Source organism: Corvus brachyrhynchos, unplaced genomic scaffold (assembly GCF_000691975.1).
Source record: "Corvus brachyrhynchos isolate BGI_N302 unplaced genomic scaffold, ASM69197v1 scaffold58, whole genome shotgun sequence".
NCBI lineage: Eukaryota > Metazoa > Chordata > Aves > Passeriformes > Corvidae > Corvus > Corvus brachyrhynchos.
The window spans coordinates 592,294-613,446 of NW_008239539.1; the positions used below are offsets into that span (position 1 = coordinate 592,294).

Genomic DNA, 21,153 nt, shown 5'->3' on the forward strand with positions numbered 1-21,153 from the left:
ACCTGACCTCCCCCATTTAAGCAGAGGTTTAAACATAAAAAAATTAACTGCCCCCCCCCCCAAAAAAAAACCCCTCCAGTGGGATAAATTAGTGGCTTTTCATGAGCAAGTCTGAGGACAAGGCATGTGTCTCTGCACAGCCTTGGTGAGGCAGACAGAGAATTACCAAATGCCATCTTGAGCTATGATTACTGATAGTGCTTGTAGCTCTTTTCTGACCCGGGGACTGGAATTAACATCTTAGAGCAAAGAGTGTCTTACTAAAGTACTTAATGACCTTCTTTGTAGTAAAAGGTACTTAATTCAAATCAGTGAGGACAAGGCATGTGTCTCTGCACAGCCTTGGTGAGGCAGACAGAGAATTACCAAATGCCATCTTGAGCTATGATTACTGATAGTGCTTGTAGCTCTTTTCTGACCCGGGGACTGGAATTAACATCTTAGAGCAAAGAGTGTCTTACTAAAGTACTTAATGACCTTCTTTGTAGTAAAAGGTACTTAATTCAAATCAGAAATCCCTAGCTATCAAGTAAGCAGACAAAGTGAAACTCATTTAAAGCTAAAACACAGCACATAGCTAAAGCGGAGAGGATCGACCACCAAAATTTCATCTCTTTCTTGAAGGCATTTCAAGCTGATCCTTGCAGCAGAATCACTACCAGATTTCTTTTTAGAAGCTGAAATTCTTGGCAATTGTAGCAGTTTGCAGTTGCTGATGTATTTCTGGCTATGCAGGACTGGATGCAGCCCCAGTCTCGATAAGGCACTACTCAGCTTCTGCACATTGCACCACACCAGGATGGGGGACGAAACGGCAAAATTAAGGGTTGCCAGCACACTGCTGCCTTTGCTTGTGATATCTGAGCTAAGGAGGTGAGATCTCAGGCTCTCAGTGAACACCAAACCTTCCCACTGGGTACAGCCAGGCACCTGTGGGACACCAGAAAGTCTTTAACCAAGAGTAGACAGGAAACAGGTACTTACGATCTGCTTCTGTTTAAGCGGTTTCACAGAAAAACTGCCATCAACGTGCTAGCAGGGAAAAAAAAAGCATTAAATAGATGAAGTATACAAATCAGAATTGACTCATTTCAGAGATGTGTCTGCTAGCTAAGGGGAGGTGGGGTGTGTATCAGCAGGACAGCCTGGATGGCAGTCCCTCCCAGCAGAGTTAGTGGAACAGGGTATCAAAGCGCTACTGGTCTGCTCCAGTGCAGAGCCAGATGGACTTGGCTCAAGTTAAACCTGGCTGAAGTGGGTCAGAGCACACACAAAACTGCCCTGGCACACTGGATGCTTTCAGGTTGCAAGCAGTCCATCTGGGTGCAGACACTTCTTCAGCCAGTCCAGCAAGACTTGGCAGGGGATATTTGTTAACACCCTAAATAACATCAAGTGACAGAGTCACTCGAGGCCAGCACCCTGACAGAGCAAGGGGGCTGCCATGTGGCTGAGAACAAGGTTTGCCCACTGGATGGAGTCAGAAACAAGTCCCACGTGCTCCACATCCTCAGAGCTGCAAGCCTTTCATTGGCTCAGTGGCAGCAGGCACAGCTGGAACAATTCTGTGCATGCCTGGTGCCAAAATTAATGATGGGAGTAGTGTGCCAGTTCTACTTTCCACATCATCCACAAGGGCCACTAAACTGAAAGAAACCAACTCCCCTGCCACAGCCTAGAGAGCAGCAAAGGAGACTCAGGGGATGCTCCAGTAGGTCCTGTGAACAGCTGCAGATCTGCATCTGTTTGCTGAAGGAGTCTCAGAAGGAAGGGACAACAACATTGCACCCCAGACAAAACAGTCCTGCTTTCATGCAAACAAGTTTCTGCCTTTGGAGGAGCTGCAAAGTCAGATTACATACAGGATCAAGGTTATCCTTTTGATCTTAAAGATACATACAAAGAGCAAGTTACCAAGTCCTGCTGGTCTGTCTTCCCTCTGAACAGCTCTGGGGATCAGCAGCGCTCATTTATCAAGGACCTCCCCTGGATTTATGGACCTACACTTCAAAAGCTGCAATTACTCTAAGGATGGGGAATATATTTTAACCAAACAGGGAGGATGAAGAACTCAACATGTACTTTGCCTTGTGACTTTTTATTAAAAGGAAGATTTTAATCTTGTTTTAAGTATTCAGTGGAAGATGAGAGATAAGAAGTGGCTGAACTATGACTGAAGGATTCCAGTGTGTTGTTCTCTCACATCAGCCAGAGGAAACTACAATTATATCCCTGCCCTGATCCTAGGGGTGCTGCAGCTGACTCCATCTCATTTCTGACAGATGTCCAATTGCCAGGAGTAAAGCTACCTACAAAGCCAATGCTCAGAGCAGCCTTTCTAAAAGGGGAAAACTCATTTTCTTCACAGACCAAGTCCAACAAAAAAACACCTAGAACACTTAGAGCATCTTCCAGCCATATGGCTGCCTTAGGACTGACTGTGCTTCCCATGCCCTCTGACTCAGCTTGTCACCATCCACATTATCTACCTCAGAGGAACAGAATTAGGACCTGGCAGGAACCAGGCAGATTGAGATACAGAAGTCAGCCACCTGCCAGCTGGGAAGTGGGGAATTTCCAACAGCACAGCACTGATGCTGCTCCCCTCTACATTTCCAGCTCTGCTGCAGCACCTCTTGCCTCACGTCAGCATGTCACTCCAAGTATCACCTGCCCAGGAAACGTGTCTGCAGTATTACCATAACCAGACACAACAGGGTTATGCTATGGACAGGCCCAGTTATAGATACTGCAACTGTTTTCAGGGTCCAGTTACCATGGGAAGAGAGTTTGTTATCAAGGCTTGTGCATACAGCTTAGCCTTACCATGTAGGCAGGGGTCAGTTACATCAAGCACACCACTCAAAAGCAGTGGAGCTCAGTCTTTACAGATGCATCCCAGTCCTTCCAAGAGAGCTTGGTCCTGTGCATAAACTCAGGCCTAACAGTGGTGCAGCAGAGTCTGGACACAGCAGATCCAGTTCTGCAAAAATCATGAGGCCCTGGAAAACTGCATGGCAGCAGCCAAGGCCAACACCTTCCACCCTCCATGGGAACACACCCTCTCCACACACAGGAAACCATTCCCTGAGTGACCAGCTCAGGTACAAATGATAATTACAGGCTGCACAGGAGCTGCTGTAAATGATTCTTTGTACTACAGCAGCACCCAGGAAGCCCAGTCACGGGCCAGGACTCTGCTGTGCCAAGTGTTATATAAATATAAACTAATGACCTGTGGAAATGTTTACATACACAAGAACAGGAACAGAGGGATAAAAAAACCACCTCATTTACCTTTTCAAATGCAGCCAGAAGAACATGGGCATGACCAGTGACCTCAACCACTACTGCAAAAAGAGAAAGGGCAGACCTGGTTAAACCTTTGAAACAGCACAAGCATAAAAGTACCCCGAATTGAATTTTAGTCCATTGACAATTTCTCAGCTGCTATCTGTTCCATTTTCAGCTTCTCCTGCATTTAGAACTTTTCTTATCTTGTCATCAGGTTGGTTCAGAACAGGGCAAGAATAAAAATTTGCTGGGCTCTGTGGTGGGCCCTACAGAACCATGCCTTCATTGTCCTGGGTGCTCCAAACTATCCCACTTCGTTTGCAGAGGTTGGAAAGGGACAACAAAACAAAGCACTCGGTGCAATTCTCCCATCGCCTCAAATTCCTGGGTTTAATTACCTGAATTTATTACAGAGCTATCTAGTTTAACAACAATTGGCAGCACTTCCAGCCCTGTTACTTATCACTTTATTTCAGTCTAGTCAGACATGCTTATGAAACATTTATTTCTCATACCGACTTCAGCCACTGAAACATCTCTGTCCAGTTCTTTCCCCAAAGACAAGCATTTTCCCTCTTCCAAACTTGAGGGTTCCCTCTTAATCCCACAGCAATGGGAAGGGGCTGTCAGAGGTTTCAGTACTGCATTCCTGGCTGCCTCAGCAAACAGAGAGAAGAGGAGGCGAGGTACAATCCCAGTCTCTCTCACTCAGGACTCTGAGATTCTGTTCAGCTCCAGCTGGTTGGATCCTTTTCCTGAACCCTGTTCAGACTCATCATATGGAAATGGGAGACAGAGTTTGTGGAGGAGTCACAGAGGGAATGGAAGGCATGGAAGCACCTCATCCTGCTTGGAGTGATGAGGGCTGTGCTCAGCACAGGCAGGAGAGCTGGTGGGCAGCTCTGCCTGGAAGGTGCAGCTCAAGGAAGCAACTCCTGTGCTGTCTAAAAGGGAAAGGAACTCCACGCTTCCTTTGGGCTCCCAGAACAGCAGAGACAACAGAGGAACCATACCCTGCACTATGGCACACAGACCATGTTTGGAAACAGCCGTATGTGAGAGAGGGGAGATTTGCCTGCAGATTTGCTGGGTAACTGAGGCTGCTCATGGCAATTTGGGTGGAATCAGGAACACAGCGAAATGCAGAAAAAGGGGTTAAAACTGGGAATTCATCTGCTTGCTCCTCCCACTGCCAGCCAGGAGCAAGGCTGCTCTATCTCTCATAGTAAAATAAAAAAAGAAATTCAGGTCCCTTCCGTCTGTCTGAATAGCCAAGGAAGAGGTAACAGAATTCACACCCTCTGTGCATTCCAGGAGTGTGTGTGCGTGGCCAGAGTGGTGTGACCTGCTCTGTGCAGCACCTTTCCTTCCTGTTCTGTGCCTCTCCCTGGGAACAATCCCACTGGCAGCAACGGGACAGGGCTAACACTGCAAGCCACGGCAGAGCTCAGTCCAAACCAGCATCTCCCTGACTGCTATTTTAATTTATCATTCAACCTTATTTAACACAAGCGGTTCCAGGCCAACTGCAATTTTCCAGGTGCTCCAAACACACCAGGCCAGCTCCTTCCAGTCCCATCACTTAAAAAAGGAATCAAAATACACAACAATTTCCTCAAGTGTCCTCGCTCAAGTGTCACACATTTTTGTGCTGATATTCTTTCCAGGAGGGGATTTAAAAGCAGCTCGTTTTCTAGGTTATTAAAATAGATGGGAGTTCACTATTGGCTAAGATTGGGCATGGTATGTGCATAAATGTATGCTTCCCATACTGCCTCCTGTTCTATTTTTGATCCTTCTAGACATGCCCAACATTAGAGAGAACAAATACCTTGCCAAAAGTTCCATCAACAGAGGAAGGTGTTTTATATTTATGGTCAGGAACTACACATATATGTCGATATTACTAACAGTGCCTGAAATCACTAAAAACAGATGCTCTTTAGAAGTAATTTCCTTTATGTTGCACTGTGCTTTGTTAGTCACACTTTAAACTGGCTTATTCAGTTCTATTTCTGTCTGCTTGGAAGACTGTAAAACAACGTAATGAGTTTCTGGGCTTTTTCACGTCTACAACGTAAGAAACTGAGCAAGTGACTGACCTGAGCAATGTGATCAACAATGGATTTTTTCTTTTCTAATTACCTTAAATTTTGTGCAGAATGTGACAGAAGTGAAATGCTGATCCTGCTGACCATAAAACCCCCCAATTTCAAAGAAAATGTGACTTTCTTTGTGCCTTTTTCATTGCTGACACTCCAAATGAGCCCAAAAGCACACACCCCCTAAGGGAAATACCATGTAAGGTGAGTATAATCTAAAAGTAATAATCTAAATATTCACTGGACTACCCTCTCCAAAACAGCAGTGTGCTTTAAAAATAATCACCGATTAATCATAATTACTAATTATGATTAGTTATTAATTATTTTAAAATAATCAACAATTCTTTTAAATAATTGTTAAAGGTTATGTTCTTTCACAGTAACCATTCAGCATCCTCAGAAAAAGCACAATTTTAAACTCCTGAATGAAGCTGCATTTGCTTGAAGAGGGGCCTGAGTATTTTAAAGCCATTTCCTTTTCTCTGCTGATTTCCAGGCTTTTAGGAAGACAATTTACCCCTTCAAGAGAGAAAAAAGACCAACTTCCCCCTCCTTGACCTATAAACTCCAAAAGAAAAACCCAACAAGCAAGGAAGTCATTTGCTCTAATTTGTGTGCCTGGCACTGGTGGCAGAGCCAGGAGCTCTCCTAAACACTATTCCCACACTAAATAGCTGGCCATTTTTCCTGTAAAAAATGGAGACTATTTTTAAAAGTATGTTTTTTATGTGGTTAGCTTGGCCCTTTTAATAAAGGGAAGTTATGGTGAACTCCTGAAATATTTTTATTCTGCAAAGGGTCCCCAAGGAGGCCAGTCCTGAAGGGGTCACATAAGCTTAGAGAGAGCCAGGAGAAAACCATGGGAGCAGAGCATCAACTCTTACCATCCCCTTCATCCACCACTGCTCGGATGACCACAGGGAACACGCCACGGTCCAAGTCAAAGTTCAGCTGAGGGAAAGAAATGAGCTGAGGTTACACAATTCACACCAGACTTGCCTGAAGACAACACTGCAGATCATGTTAGATCAATGAAGGGCCCTTCTGACAGGTCCCCAGTCTCTGGTCCCAAAAGGACACGACAGAGCAGGAGGATTTAAAATTCCAGGCACCAACTTTAAAAGGGAGTCAACTACAACACACACACATTGATGTGGCACTAAACACCAGCTGTGGATAGCAAGGCAAAGGATCTCGGTTTGAATTTCAAATGGTATTTAATTCTCATTAATTCATGTATCCTAAAAGTCTTCTGAATGATTTGTAGGACAAGTTTCTCAAAATACATCCAGTGCCACAATTTTGCTTATGTACAACAGGATATATTGGTTTTAGCACAGCAGCACATTGTGCTCCCAACACCACAAAGAGACCCTGGCTCTGGTATGAAGTTCCTGAAGACGTAAGAGGAAAATCTGCAAAACTTCAAGCTCACACAACACTTTAAGGAAACACCAGACTGATTTCCATCTCTTGGCATGTTATGAAATGCAGGTCCCTGACCTTCTAATTGGTGAGAGTGAAAATTTGAGTGCAAGGGAAACAGTCTCAATTTCTCCCTTTGCCCTACACTTCATTAAAGCACATCAAAAGCTCCGTGTCATCTTAGAAATACAAGGAAAAGGCAACCTCATAAACACTGTCCTATGCCAGGAATGGAAGTGGCTCAGGGACTGGATTTCTGCTGGTTTTGTTAATTACTGACTTGGACGTTTTTGTCTCATCTCTTGCCAAGACTGAAAAAAAAGATGTCATTTCACCATGATGCTCCAGGTAGTCTGTTTTCAGTTTCTCCATGAGAACTGAGACCCAATTCCAAGTGCTGCAGCACGGTTCAGACAGTGCTTTGGGGCCACAGCCCCAACATCATTTGCAGCCGGATTTGCTCCAGTCCATCAAAAGAGAAACCATTTGAAGGCAAAGTCACATCACAGAATCGAGGTTGCTTTGCCATATAAACTCTGGTGTTCTCAAACAAAAGGCCTCTTTAAGGCACCATTTCACATTCATTTTTAGGGTCCTGAACACAACGGACTCAACACAAGCCATACTCTATAATTTCCAAGCAAATCAGTAAATAAAGAAGATAAAATAAACTTTTGTAAAGCCTTTTACGGAACAACCCAACATAACATCAGTTTCCCTTCTTCCCCAGCCAAGACCTACGTCATATCCGAGTATTACACTAAGCAAAAATATGAAATAAATCCGGGGGTTTTGAACAAGACCAATAACAAAGCTGGAAAGAAATCTGAAATGTCAGTTGTAAACAGCTAAGACACTGCCAGCTGTCTCAGATAAAAGTGCTGCATTTTGGTGGCCAGTTAGGAAGATTTAGGACAAGGACCAATATGTAACACAGAGCTGACATGGGAGGGGAAACTCTTTGGAATTAGTGCTTGTTCCACATTTTTTCCAGCTCCAGTAACACCAATGAAAAAAGAGGAAACAGAGGATGCAGCAGAACAAGCAAAGAGAGCTGGAAACCCACTTTTCCTTTAAGCTGTCAGAGGGATATGACTTTAGTACTTGAGTTAAAACCTTGCTGACAGGAACAAAAGTGAAAATTAAGCTTCTCAATTCTTTAAGAATAAAGGGATCTGAGCTCTCTTAGACAACAGAAGGGATTGAAAAGCAGCTCTTCCAGGCTTTTGTAGGCTGAACTTGTGAAATCATCTATTGGCAGAGAAGCCAAGACATCAGGAGACCAGACTCTGCAGGCTCTTGGTAACCACCATGGCATTTGTTAAGGCACGGGACTGATTATAGTTGTAACTGTAACTTCAGGACAATAGCTATTCAATCTTTCAAATACATGAAAGATTACTTTTTTCCCCCCTATTTTTTTCTTTTTTCTTATTTTCTTTTCTTTTTTTTTTTTTTTAATAGGTAGAGTTATCTACCAGGGTTCACATATGCGATACACTTGCACAGGCTTGGGGCAGGAAATGAACCACATTATCATCTGAAATGTCAGTTGTAAACAGCTAAGACACTGCCAGCTGTCTCAGATAAAAGTGCTGCATTTTGGTGGCCAGTTAGGAAGATTTAGGACAAGGACCAATATGTAACACAGAGCTGACATGGGAGGGGAAACTCTTTGGAATTAGTGCTTGTTCCACATTTTTTCCAGCTCCAGTAACACCAATGAAAAAAGAGGAAACAGAGGATGCAGCAGAACAAGCAAAGAGAGCTGGAAACCCACTTTTCCTTTAAGCTGTCAGAGGGATATGACTTTAGTACTTGAGTTAAAACCTTGCTGACAGGAACAAAAGTGAAAATTAAGCTTCTCAATTCTTTAAGAATAAAGGGATCTGAGCTCTCTTAGACAACAGAAGGGATTGAAAAGCAGCTCTTCCAGGCTTTTGTAGGCTGAACTTGTGAAATCATCTATTGGCAGAGAAGCCAAGACATCAGGAGACCAGACTCTGCAGGCTCTTGGTAACCACCATGGCATTTGTTAAGGCACGGGACTGATTATAGTTGTAACTGTAACTTCAGGACAATAGCTATTCAATCTTTCAAATACATGAAAGATTACTTTTTTCCCCCCTATTTTTTTCTTTTTTCTTATTTTCTTTTCTTTTTTTTTTTTTTTAATAGGTAGAGTTATCTACCAGGGTTCACATATGCAATACACTTGCACAGGCTTGGGTCAGGAAATGAACACCATTATCAGTGTGCATTTGCTGGGAGAGGGATCCACAGGAACAAATCCATTAGCAGCAGCTACAGAACAACTACTCTGCCTTTGAAATCTCTTATCACAGTGCTGCACAGAGCAGGGGAAAGACCAAGGCTTTCCTTCCCTGTGCCATGTGCAGGGGAAGCCCTTGGGTCAAAGCTTTAAGGTTCAGAAACCTGAGGGCTGCTGCCCATGTTGGAATTTTGCAGATACCAAAGATACCAAAATTAACAGAACTCCACAAATCTTGGTATGTAGAAAAGGCACAAAGCTTAATTAAAACCAAGCCCTGGTCTGTTTGCAGTTATGGGTTAAATTAAGAAGAGGGAAACATTCCCTTATTCAGCATTGATGCACCAGTGTACATCTGCCCCAGAAGGAGAATATCCCCTCACAACACTGTACTGCTACAGATAACAGAGCGGGATGTGGCCCTTTAACAGAACAGGACTCTTTCAGAGCAGTGGTCTCCAAACTATTCTGACTATCCATCCCATCAGTAACATGTTTTGAGCACATATTCCCAATATGTGTGGGTTTTTCATCATCTACGGGTTATATACATGTATTTCTGCAGTCCTTCCCACACCCCAATGAATTGTATTGCATGCACCTCACTTTGGAGACCACTGTACTAGAGGACCACCCAAAAAACCCCAAAATCTTCAAACTAAAATCCATGAAAACAGACATCACGACAGACATTTGTTCCCACAAGCTCTTTGGCTGGCAGGGAGAAGAAGGCTGAGGAAAGCAGGTTTTCCATGACAAGCTCCAGTGTCAGTCTCTGCAGCCTCCCTCCTAACTCAGCTGATCAGTGATATCAAAAGTCACTTCTCTGGATTTTCTCCCAGTTGGCCTGATCTGCCTGCCAAGTTCCCATACTGCTCCTCCCAGGGCAGTACCCACAAAACAGAGAGAAACAGGGAGAAAGTGTCTTCCAGCCATAATTTCATGGCACTAAACAGAGGCCAGTGCTTCTGGGACAACAGGGTGTGGAAAGAAGGGGACACTGAGAAGACACTTACCTCATCATCCTTCCACTCTGAGAAATCAATCTTGAAGGAAGGCAGGGAGAATTGCTGGCTTACCCCTCTCTTGTAATGAACCGTCTCGGACTGCAGAGAGGGATTCTTTGTGCTGTATCTGAAGGAAGGGGGAGAAAGAAAACTCGCTGTAACAAACGACTGCTCCCTGCTCGGCTCTCACTCCCACCTGTCGGCCTTTCAGGAATCACAAGTGGCAGCTCTAAGGGCAGAGCTGGCAGGGGCTGGCAGCCATTCAGTGGGGACACAAAGAGGGAAGGGAAAGGTCAAAGCAAGAAGGTGAGCACAGGAAAGAGAAAGCAGCGCAGACAGGCAAGGTCTGATCATGTCCATACTGACCTGCCTGGGTGTTGGAGTACAGGGGGGTGTAGCAGCTTGGCAAAGGCCTGCTCCCTAAATCCATGGCGTAGGCAATGCTGGCTTTAAGCCCAGCACAGTCCTGATTTCTGCAGGAAACCCAGGAAGAACAAGCTATGACCTAACAGTGGGAACACACAACTCAGCATGGTGCTGAAAGCTCTCCCGTGCCTCATAGGACAGCTCTGCAGTGGGAAACACTGCTTGGCTTCCACCATCCTGCTAAGACATTCCAATCCACTCCTCAGTTCCTCCTGTGCTTCCCCAGAGGTGTTGCAGGGCTACCAACACCACCTGAGAGACACCAGCCCTCCTCCACACCAGCCACCCAGACAAGAGTCACAATTCTTCCACTGTGTCAAGGCTTGTCACTGAAACACCAGCACTGCCAGGCTGGGATGAACATCTGGAATGGGACCACAGCTGCCATCCACCATCTTCTGCACCCTGAGCCCACTTGGTGCTATCTTCCCCAGGAGACATTTCCCTGCCCGCTCCCCCTTTCTGGAGGGTGATGTCTTGAGCCAGATGCGACAGCCTCTCCCAGTTCTGGCACAGGAGAGGAGGCAGTGAACCCCAAAGCAGGGTGGGAACATCTGAAGCTGCCTTTACCACTAAAGCCTGTATTGTCAAATTACCAACTGTGTTCAGAGCACACTGACAAACTGGAGAGAAAGTGAGAGATCCCCTGCCCAAGAGACACTGCAGGAACATCCTCCCTCAGCACAGTGACAAGACAGGCTCCAGCTCTACAAGAAAAACCTCAGCCTTTCTCTGGAAAGGTACAACAGTTCCTGCACCCGTTGAGGATCCAGAAGGCCAAGTGTCACAAGATCCACATTAAATGCTGGAAGGTCGTGACAGAGGGCAGGTTCACCACGTGCAATCTGCTCTTCCTGCCAGGGCAGGTGCATTAAGTTATTTATGACAATACCCTCAGAGCCCATTCTGTACTTGTGCTGAAATTGTGCTGCTTTACTAGAAGGTCTCACTCCATCCTTTGCATTTCAAGCATGGTGTGGGAGAGATCAGAATGACAGGTCTTTTATATGTGAATTACAGAGCGAGCAATTGAGTGAAGTTTTATTTACTGAGTTGTCAAGCACAATGAATAGAGCAAGCCTGTATCTAGCTCCTTTTGTGGCAGTCTCAAAGCTTCCCAGCTCTGCAGAGAGGCACAACTCTCCCTCCACAGCTGGGAAAGCAGGGGATGGAAGAGTGACTTATCTAAGGTGACAGCAAGTCAGGAACTTACTGGAAATAAAGTGCAGAGGAGAGAATGGAGCTGGGAAAGGGGTGTAAACATGCTGCTGCTGAGTGCCAGGAATGCTGGAGGACCTGCATTTACAGCACCAGAAACCCAAACTAGGCTATAACAGGAAAACAAATAACACTGTTCCGAGGAGGACATGGCAGAATAACACTCACATTGACTTGCTGCTCTCGCCATCCCTAGGAAAAGAAATAAACCAGGCACATAGATTTTCTGAGCTGAAGAGCAGGACAAAATTATTAAAGAGGCTTCCCCAACTGAGCTTTATGCCTCAGACTGTGTGACTGCCTGGCCCCCATTGCCAAAACACATCAGACTTGGATCTGAACATCCAGAGAACTCTGGACACCTCCAGTCAGCAGCCAGTGGGCTGGTGAATTCCCTGGAAGTCTGATGACCCCTGACTGACTCACAGAAATGGATCACCCTTCCAAGGTGATGCACAGGTTCTCTGCACAAGACAACACTCCCTGTGCTACACAGGAGGAAAACTTGACAAGCTGTTTCAAAGCAGATATCCCGCATATCAGGGTCTAAGGGGCTTCTACCCATCCCCTGCCCCTTTGGGGATTCAGTCATCTATTCCCTGCCTGTGCTGCTGGGGACTCACAGCAAACAATAGCAGAGAAGCTCCATAGGGCTGTGCAGATGTGTTACAGAAAAAGAGAGCATATATCAAAGAATAAAAGACAGCAGACAAGCAACACGCTGCCTCTCTCTGCATGAAGACTGGAAGCTGAATGTTCAGGCTGCTGTTGCTCAGACTGCACTGGGCCAGGCCTCCATCCAGAGGAGGACAAAACCACCTTGTGACCACTGGCAGCTCAGGACAGTGGAGAAGTGAGGAGGCTCTGTCCTATGAAGTTTGGACCAAACAGAAATCCTCAGTCACATTATTCGAAACCTGTTTGTTCACTCAGGTACCCCTGACAGCATGAGAATCACAAGCAACCTGAGGTACCACACTGCTGGCTGCAGCAGCAGCCCCCATCAGGGTTCATGCAGCCCATCTCCTTCCATGAGCTCTATGACACACCTTTACTCACAAAAAGCAAACTTTACACTCTGCACTGACTCCTTCTTGCCTTGTGTCAAACCCTTCCACCCCAAAGCCAGCTGTGTATCAGAGAACCTGCATTCTGAGAGGCCCTGTGAATATACTCCAGTGATTTTTGAGAGAACAGGAACAAACTAAGATTATTCCCCAGTCTCACTGTTCCTCTATCAGCTAAGAAGCACTCCCTGCCTGCATGGAGAAACTCAGTCTGTGGCACCTGCAGACCCTAAGTAGCTCCCAAGACAAAAGTGTCATGCTAGAGTTTGGCTAAGCAGAGTTAAACTTTTGTTGCTACGTGCTCACTGGGGTGTTTCCCCCTCTCCCTCATCCCTGGTCTGCGCCTGGGGAAGTTCTCAGCAAGGCAGCAGTCCCAGTTCCTGCAGATTTCTTCACTGCTGTGCTCACACTCAGCTGTGCCTGGTACTGGGGCTGTCTCGGGCAGCCAAAGGACAGTTCCTGTTCCCACAAGCACACTGGGACCCTGGACTGAGAAGTGCCACACAAGGATCCTTGCCAGGCTGCCTGACTTACACAGAGCACTGTCCAGACCCCATTCCTCAGGAAAAGCAAGATGCACGGAGCAATGCTGCCCCTAGGTAACACTTTTGATTAGAAATGGCTGAAAGAATACGTGCTTTGAAGAGCCTGTGGACAAAACAAGAGTCCTCTTTCTTTAGTAGCAGCTACAAATTTCATAGCAATCTGCAGTGAACCAAGGACAAGGAGAGCTTCAGATGGTACTCAGGAAACAATTCTGCCACTGCCACAGGCTGTGACTGCCTGGCAGGCTCCATGTCCTGTTACAGGCAATCAGGAAGAAGCCAGACAAGTTCTGCTGGTGTTCAAAGGGGACAGGAGATGATGTGGAACAAGTATCCTCTCCTCCTCTCTCTCCCACTTGCCCACTCCCATTTCATTTTGAGGCAGGATCCCACAGGTCAGCTTTTGGGGAAGAGGGAAGTTGAACAAATGTTTCAACTCTAAGTGATTTTTACTGATAAAAGAAACACTACCAAACCACAGGAAGGCCATAGCCCTGGGTCTCAGTCAGAATTAGAAAAGATCCACCCCAGAGAGGCTCCCACAAGGAGTTTGGAGTTTAACCACGTGCTAAGACACTGCACTGCAGTCTCTGAGAGTCTTCTCCTTCCCTCCTGCTTCCTTCAGGACAGAGCTTCCACTCCAAGCCAGGCAAAGACAACCCCCTCTGCATGCAGCTGAAACCCCAGTGCCCACATCCCCCTCCAGCCCCTGCAGAGCTCTGCCTCCAGCTGCTGGCAGCACCACGCTCCCGGCTCCAGCCAGGCTTCAAAGCTCACACAACAGCTACACAGAGAGGCACAAAGGCCACAACTCTTAAGACAGACAGAGGGTTTGTCTGCTGGCTGAAATCTATAGAATTTGGCTCTCCAGCCTGTGAACTCTGCACACTCCAGTGTTCCCTTGGGGGCTGGTGTGTGCCTGGATCAAAGCTGTAAAGGCTTGTTTCTAGCAAAACCCAGCACTTGCCTCTGATTTCTTCACACAGAAGAAACCTCTGCACAAAGAATTCATATTAATCACCATGGCCAAAAGCAGCAAGAGCACCTTTCAAAGGCCCTGAACAGAGAGAGGCTATTAAATAACCAAAGGAATATCTGAGTGCCTCTGTCTCCTGTGCAAGCTTGAATGAAAACAGCCGTGCGCTGAGCTACCCGTTGCACTTCATTTTGTGACCCAACTCCTCAAACTTCCACACACAGAGCAGGAAATCACTGCAGTGTCACGTCCCCCATCAGCTCAGAAGACCATGGGAGGAGGTTTGGGATGAGTGTAGCAGGCATTGCAAAACAAACAAGGAAGTGGGGTTTATTTTTTTAATATATCCATTTGCACATCAGCAACACAAACAGCACAGCCCTGGAAAGAGCAAGGATTGCAGAGCTGGACTGACCTATTTTCATTCTGTTTTCTCTTTATATTGAGAAAATAGAACTTGGCAACAGCACTGGGATACGGGAGAGAATCTTTTCTGTCCAAAAAGGAAGATCTCTTTCATAAGAATAGGCTGCAAGACTCAAACCTCTCACGTCATATTTATCATGAGTTCCTGATCTGCCTGGATTGCTCATGCCTTCAGAACTGGCTCTTTTAAGTGCTTCCAGCTAGAGGCTTGGTTTCACTTCTTCCCCTGAGGAAACAACCGCTGCTGTCATGTTTGAACTGCGCAATCCTTCCTGCTAGTCAGCAGGACACCTACAGTTGGAAAAGTCCCAGGAGCCCTCCCAGGAAGAGGCTAATAGTGTGCACATCCAGGATTTTGCCAGACAAGGCAGGGATGCATTCACAGAGCACTCATAAAAAGAGAATACGAGTATCTCTGCAGCCTGCTCCAAAAACTTGTGTCACAAACCAAGGGTATCTAAGGTACAAACACATGGAACCAGTTACTGCAGGAGAAGGCAGGCTACAAACAGGAGTTCTTTAACTATTCTCTATGAGCTGCTGCCAGCCCTGCAATGGAAACGCAATGCAGAGTTCCCCTCCTTTATCTGGAGGGAAATTACATTATGGGCAATCACTAGTGAGTAGCTGAGGTACAGCTCGCACACCTCTATGTTCCTCCCGATTTCCAAAACTCAAGAAAAAGGACACAGCCAGAAAAATAAACAAAACTGAAGATACTGGGGGTCTTGAGCTGTTCAGAGGCAGGTCAGTGTTAATTCCTTGCCATTAAAGAGACTCACGCATAGGTAGATCTCTGTTACCCTTGGGCTGATGCATCAGCTCGTCCTCTGGGAACTGATGTGTTTAATCTTTAGGGTGAATTCTCACCACAAAGGAACCAAGCAAAAGACATTTCAAAGGTGAGAGGAGCAGTCCCCTCCAGATTTAAATTCCTCATTCATCCAAAAGGCTTCTACAGATATCTGCACTAGCACCAGAGAGTGCAGGGTACCTTCCCCTGGGCATGGGGCTGCAGAGGTGAACACACCTTTATAATCATCAACACAATCACCTTCACCAGACTTTGCTGGTAATTTGTGGTCCCACAAAAGTGATGACACAGCTCCCTGTGAGTTCAACAGTTCAGGACAAGAGGCAGGCAGCTGTTGGGAGCTACGTGTTCCCAGGATCTTGGCTAGGAACAGTGCAGCTGAGCATATCTCCCAGCACAATTACCTGGGAAAGTCTGCTGAACATACTTTGAGACAGGCTAGGACAAGACTGATAAAGCCACCAGCTTTTAAATGGAGCCCAAATAACTCCAGGAGGAAGCTCCCTGGCTTGCAGAAAGGCTTCCCTTTGGTCATGGAAACCAGCTAATCCCAAAGGCAGGCCCAAGACACAGCACTGTGGCTCTCAAGTGACCAGAGGCTCCACAGCAAGCAAAGCCACTGCCCAGGGAGAGCCACCTTCCCTTCCCTCCCCTCCCTCCTCTCATCCCAAACTGTATGACCATAACCCTGTCCTAGCAGGAGTTTTGCAGGAGCGCTGATACTATCGGGATCAGTGGCTGTTCCAGCAGAGAAGCAGGAATAACTTGTTTAGTGCTTCTAAGGAGCCATGCTGCAGGCTGAGAGCTGGGAGAAAATTCCTGCTTTTCACAGGGGGTCAGAAAGTTTCTCCCATTTTAGGATTCAGCATTGATTTAGGAGAGTGGAAAAAAAAAAAGGTGCTTTGTTTTAAAGAGCATCTTCATCCCAATCAAGTGCAATAGAAGAAGTTTTGAATTTATACACAGGACAGCTTTTGCACATGCTTGTTCCATGAATGCAGCTGTTAGCACCAAAAGAGATTGAGGAAAAGGAAAATCCACCAGCCCAGGCAGGGAAAAGCTGCATTCCTATTAGTGCACTGAAAATGCACTCACTCCACTCAGAGCTCTAAGAATGCAGCCCAGATTTTTTTTTTCCACTAGAATTTGAAAAGAATAAATCAAAGTAATTACAGCACTGCCCTTATAGAATTGCTTTGCAAAGCTGAAATCAGAGCTTCAAAAGGTTTTTACTAGCAGACAGCAAATCCAGAGAAGCAGAGATGCCTACTTGGGCAGCTGCACTAGCCCCAAGACGTGCTTCAGGAGCCACTTCCACATGGAAAAATAGCCTGGGTTGAATTAAAGCAGCTTATAAAGTCTATATTTGTATCTGACTTCCCCCCTACACATCTGCATGAAATCAGGATCGTGCCTTCCAAAAAGTTCCCGGCTTCTGGCGCAGCCCCTGCACCCACATTTATATAACATTCATTGTTCAAGCACCCCAGAGCAGAAACAGGCAGTTCATCATTCCTGTATTATGGAGAAATGAAAATAAGATTTATTAAATGAAAGGCCAGAAGTGGAAGAAAGAGCTGAATGTGGGTGCTCTGACCTTTTAGAAGGTTTAGTGCACCAGGGACTGCTGCCACCCCAGCAGGACAGTACAGAATCATTGGCTAATTTTTCATTAGTGGGGGAATCACTGCCGATCCTGGATTCATGCAGAGGGTTCATGAACACAGGCTTCAGCTCTGCCATCTAACAGAGATCCCTCTCTCACTGAACCATGGACAGGGTGGATTAAAAAAATTCACATTAAAAAAAAAATCTCTGAAGCTCTGTTCATGTTCAGAAACTCACCTAGGAATTGTTCAAATTTAATTTAAAAGCAACTGGGTAGCTCATGTTTGCTGCTCAAGTTTTAAAGGACAAACAACAGCACTGGTGACAGTCACTGGCTCAGTGCATGGCACTAAATTTCATTTTAAAGTGCTCTTAATTGAACCAAAAACTGTGTTTTCTTCCTCCAACCAACCAAGAGGAGAGCTACTAGTTACAGAGGACTGAAAACACACTCTGTCCAGAAACAGTTGGTTATATTTGGTAACTAAAACAATTCTATTAAGCAATTATTCTTCAAGGCACCACTTGACGAGAGAGTCTCTTAAGAGTCCAACATGAGCAGTTTAAGCAACAAGAACAAACACTGCTCATCTTGGGTCACTCAGGTACAATTCCAGCCCAACACAGCATGGTTCAATTGTGGTGGGCTAAAAAAAAATTCTAAATTTTTCTTTTTAGAATAACTTTGGGTTATTGCCATTTTGGCATAAAATGCAAAAGTGGGAGTCTGAAAAATAGATTTTAAACTATATGGATATACTTTGCAGACTGTAGCATAAAAAATACAGCACAAGGTTTGATATGAAGCTCACCATGCCGTAAATGCAGATGTTTCATTGCTACTGACCAGTGACAATGAAATTCTCCTTCAGGGTAAACCAACAGGGAAAAACAAGATTAAAATCAATGATTTAAACCGAGCCTTGCTGATTTAAGCCATGGCTTAAGCCTGGCAATGTAAATACATCCACCCTGGCCATAGAGGCCCTCAGTTCTCCCCATTAGCCCATGGATGGTTTCTTTCTTAGGTCAAAAACCAAGGAACACTGCAGGGCAGCACAAGGGACACTGGCCACCTCTCCACGCTGTACCTGTGTTAGGGAAAGAGGACTTCAATCTCCAAGGCTGCCATTCCAACACCTTCACTAGCACTAAATTCACAGGAAACCTAAGGACCTAAGAGACAGAACATGGAAACTTTATCAGGATTTCTAAGGCATCCTGCTGCATTCAGCTCTGCTCAGGAAAAGCTGGATCTAAACAGAAAGTGTTTTCAGAGTTCATTGAGAGATAATTTTCAAGCACTTTAAAAAGGAGCTCATTTATTACCTCCCCAAAATAAAGGCAGCCATAGGCTTCAACAGAAGAAGGGAAAGGGGCCTAAACAAAAATTCTGGATCAGGATATCCTTCAGTTTGAAGGAATGCATATCTGAATTGGACAACTGAGCCTCCCTCGTTTCTAAAAATACACAATTCATTGATCATTAGTGGGATGTTTATACTTTGCATAAAACAAATAAGCCCTGCTATGGTTTGTCATAGATATTTCTCCCTGCTGAAGCCTCTGCAGGTCCCTTCAACCAAGGCAAAGTTTAGCCCCAGCTCCAGAGCATCACTGCAGAAGCCATCAGCACTACGTCCAGGAGCCTCTGATCAGCCAAAAGCCTCTACTAGAGGAAGCCAAGAGCTTCTGCAGCCTGCATCTTCCTTTACCCCTGGAGTCAAAGGAATTCTTTGTCTCATGGCCATTGGAAGTGCACCATATCATACCAGCAGCTCACATGTACCCAACTCACACCAGGCAGAGCAGATTCCAGCCACCTTTGCTCCGAACATAGAGAGGAAATTATTCACAGTCGTGTGAGATACGGTGTTGACTGGAATGGGTTAAATGTGCTGATTTAGATTAAAAGGTTTTAAAATCTGGAGGGATGTACTATCAGGATATGAGAAAGTTCCCACAGATGACATTTTGGTCATTCTTTCCAGAACTAACTAAAGACTAATGTGCACCTGTCAGGAAAAATACAGACAGGATTTCAGGAAGTAAATCTCCTCTCATCTCCCAACAGCCTGTGTTAAGGTGGGCATTTATCCCAAAATAGATTTTGGGTGGGCCTCAATTCCACAGACTCACTCTGTTAATGTCAGACTGAACTTTACTTTGGTGGCCCAGATGCCCCTGTCACAGGGAACACACAAAGGCACTGAACTGGGTGATCTGGGAAAAAAACAGGTAGTATTTGAAGGGCAGGGTGGTTGGCTTTTTAATTTCATAGAACACCTGGCTGACAAAACATACAGCTGTGAGTTCCTCTCCTTAGTTGCTCACAGAATGGCTTCCCTACACCCTGAAACCAAACCAAAAAGGGAAGAAGAGAAGATATTGGCTATGTGAGGGAATTGAAAGTAATATTCAAAGTTATCAGAAAAAGAAGAAATTTCCCACTCTACCATCTGTGGCAGCACTGCCTCAGGGGTGATTAATGAGAGATGTTTGACAGCTCATCATCCCAGCTCCTGTGCCCCTCCACATGCCCACAAGCCCAGGACTTACACGGCCATGCCACCAACAAACTCCTCTGTAGCCTGGCAGTAGATTGTGATGGCAACACGGGCATCTGCATCAAAGGTGAACTCCAGGCTGTACAGGACCTTCTGCTTCCCATTCTCCTCGGTAGGGCTGTCAACATCATCTTTATACCTGAAAGACAGTGCCAGAGGATTAGAACATATATTTATAAGGTATCAACAAGATCACTCTGGAAATAAAGACAAGAGTAGTCCAGCCTTGGTGTTCTGGGCAGGCAAGGCTTCCATCTTGGGCTTCTCAGATTTCCATTCCTTCCTCTGAGGAAGGTTCTTCCAAGATCTGACTAAAGTTATTAAAGTGAACTAATGATGGTGTTGAGGGATCTCATCCAGCCTTACAGTGCCTGGACACAGAATGAGCCAAGAAAGGGAGATCCTGAATGTCAGATGCTGAGGAGAAGAAACATTCTCCTTCCTTTTAATTTTCCCATTAGGCTCAGTATTTGGGCTGAAGAAATCCTGCATGGGCTTGAAAAATCTAAAGTGTAATTCTTTTAACTCTGCAATGAAATGGTGCGTGACAGGAAAAAACCCGAGGTTTCTGTAACACAAAGAATCCTGAAGCTCAACAAAAGGTACCTCCAGTATCACTCAGAAGATGATATTTAGCTCAGAAAGCATCCAGATATAAGCACTTCAAACACCTTTAAATGTACAAATGATCAACTAAACCTCTGGTACTGTAAGGGACTGGAGCTCGCACACATTTATTGTATGAACAAAAACTAACACATCCAACTGCAAACAGACACATGACAACCAACAGAATGAGCTTAAAAGTTATTTCAATTAATGTAAAAGTGAGCCCTAAGTTGGGTACAGGCTCCTGCACAGCTGGATCTCACTGTGTGATCACCACTGCCAGGGTTACTCCTTCTCCCAAATCCAGTGAAGAAGAGGTATGAAGCCAGCTCTAGGGCAGTGAGCTACGGCCATGGGGACTTAAGGCATGCCATGAGTGGCCACAGAAACAGCAGATGTTGGAGCAAGCAGCCAACACAACACACCACAAGAAAGTTACAGAATGACAGAATATCCTGAGTGAGAAGGCACCCTCAAGGATCATCCAGTCCAGCTCCTGGCCCTGCACAGACACCCCAGCAACCCCACCCCTGTGCCTGAGCATTGTCCAAATGCTCTTGGAGCTCTGGCAACCTCGGGGCCATGCCCATTCCCAAACCTGTTCAGCGCCCAGCACCCTCTGGGGGAAGAACCTTTCCCTGATCTCCAGCCTGACCCTGCCCTGGCCCAGCTCCAGCCATCACCCCTCCCCAGCTGCAGCCATTCCCCGGATGCTGTCCCTGTCACAGGGAGCAGAGATCAGCGCTGCCCCTTGGCAGGAGCTGCAGCCCCTGCTGAGCTCTGCCCTCAGTCTC

The 21,153-nt window shown here is 45.7% G+C and overlaps 1 protein-coding gene across 4 annotated transcripts in view; it reads right to left on the bottom strand.

Moving 5' to 3' along the window:
* MGRN1 (mahogunin ring finger 1) overlaps positions 1-21,153 on the bottom strand; it is a 42,970-nt gene that overhangs the window by 13,739 nt on the left and 8,078 nt on the right. For all 4 annotated transcript variants that reach the window (XM_017741282.1, XM_017741285.1, XM_017741284.1 and 1 more), the window contains exons 3-7: positions 19,743-19,889; positions 10,113-10,230; positions 6,284-6,350; positions 3,298-3,350; positions 985-1,032 (exon numbers count right to left, since the gene is read on the bottom strand). In XM_017741282.1, the coding sequence (XP_017596771.1) occupies positions 985-1,032; positions 3,298-3,350; positions 6,284-6,350; positions 10,113-10,230; positions 19,743-19,889 (433 nt within the window). The remainder of the gene's footprint in view (positions 1-984; positions 1,033-3,297; positions 3,351-6,283; positions 6,351-10,112; positions 10,231-19,742; positions 19,890-21,153) is intronic.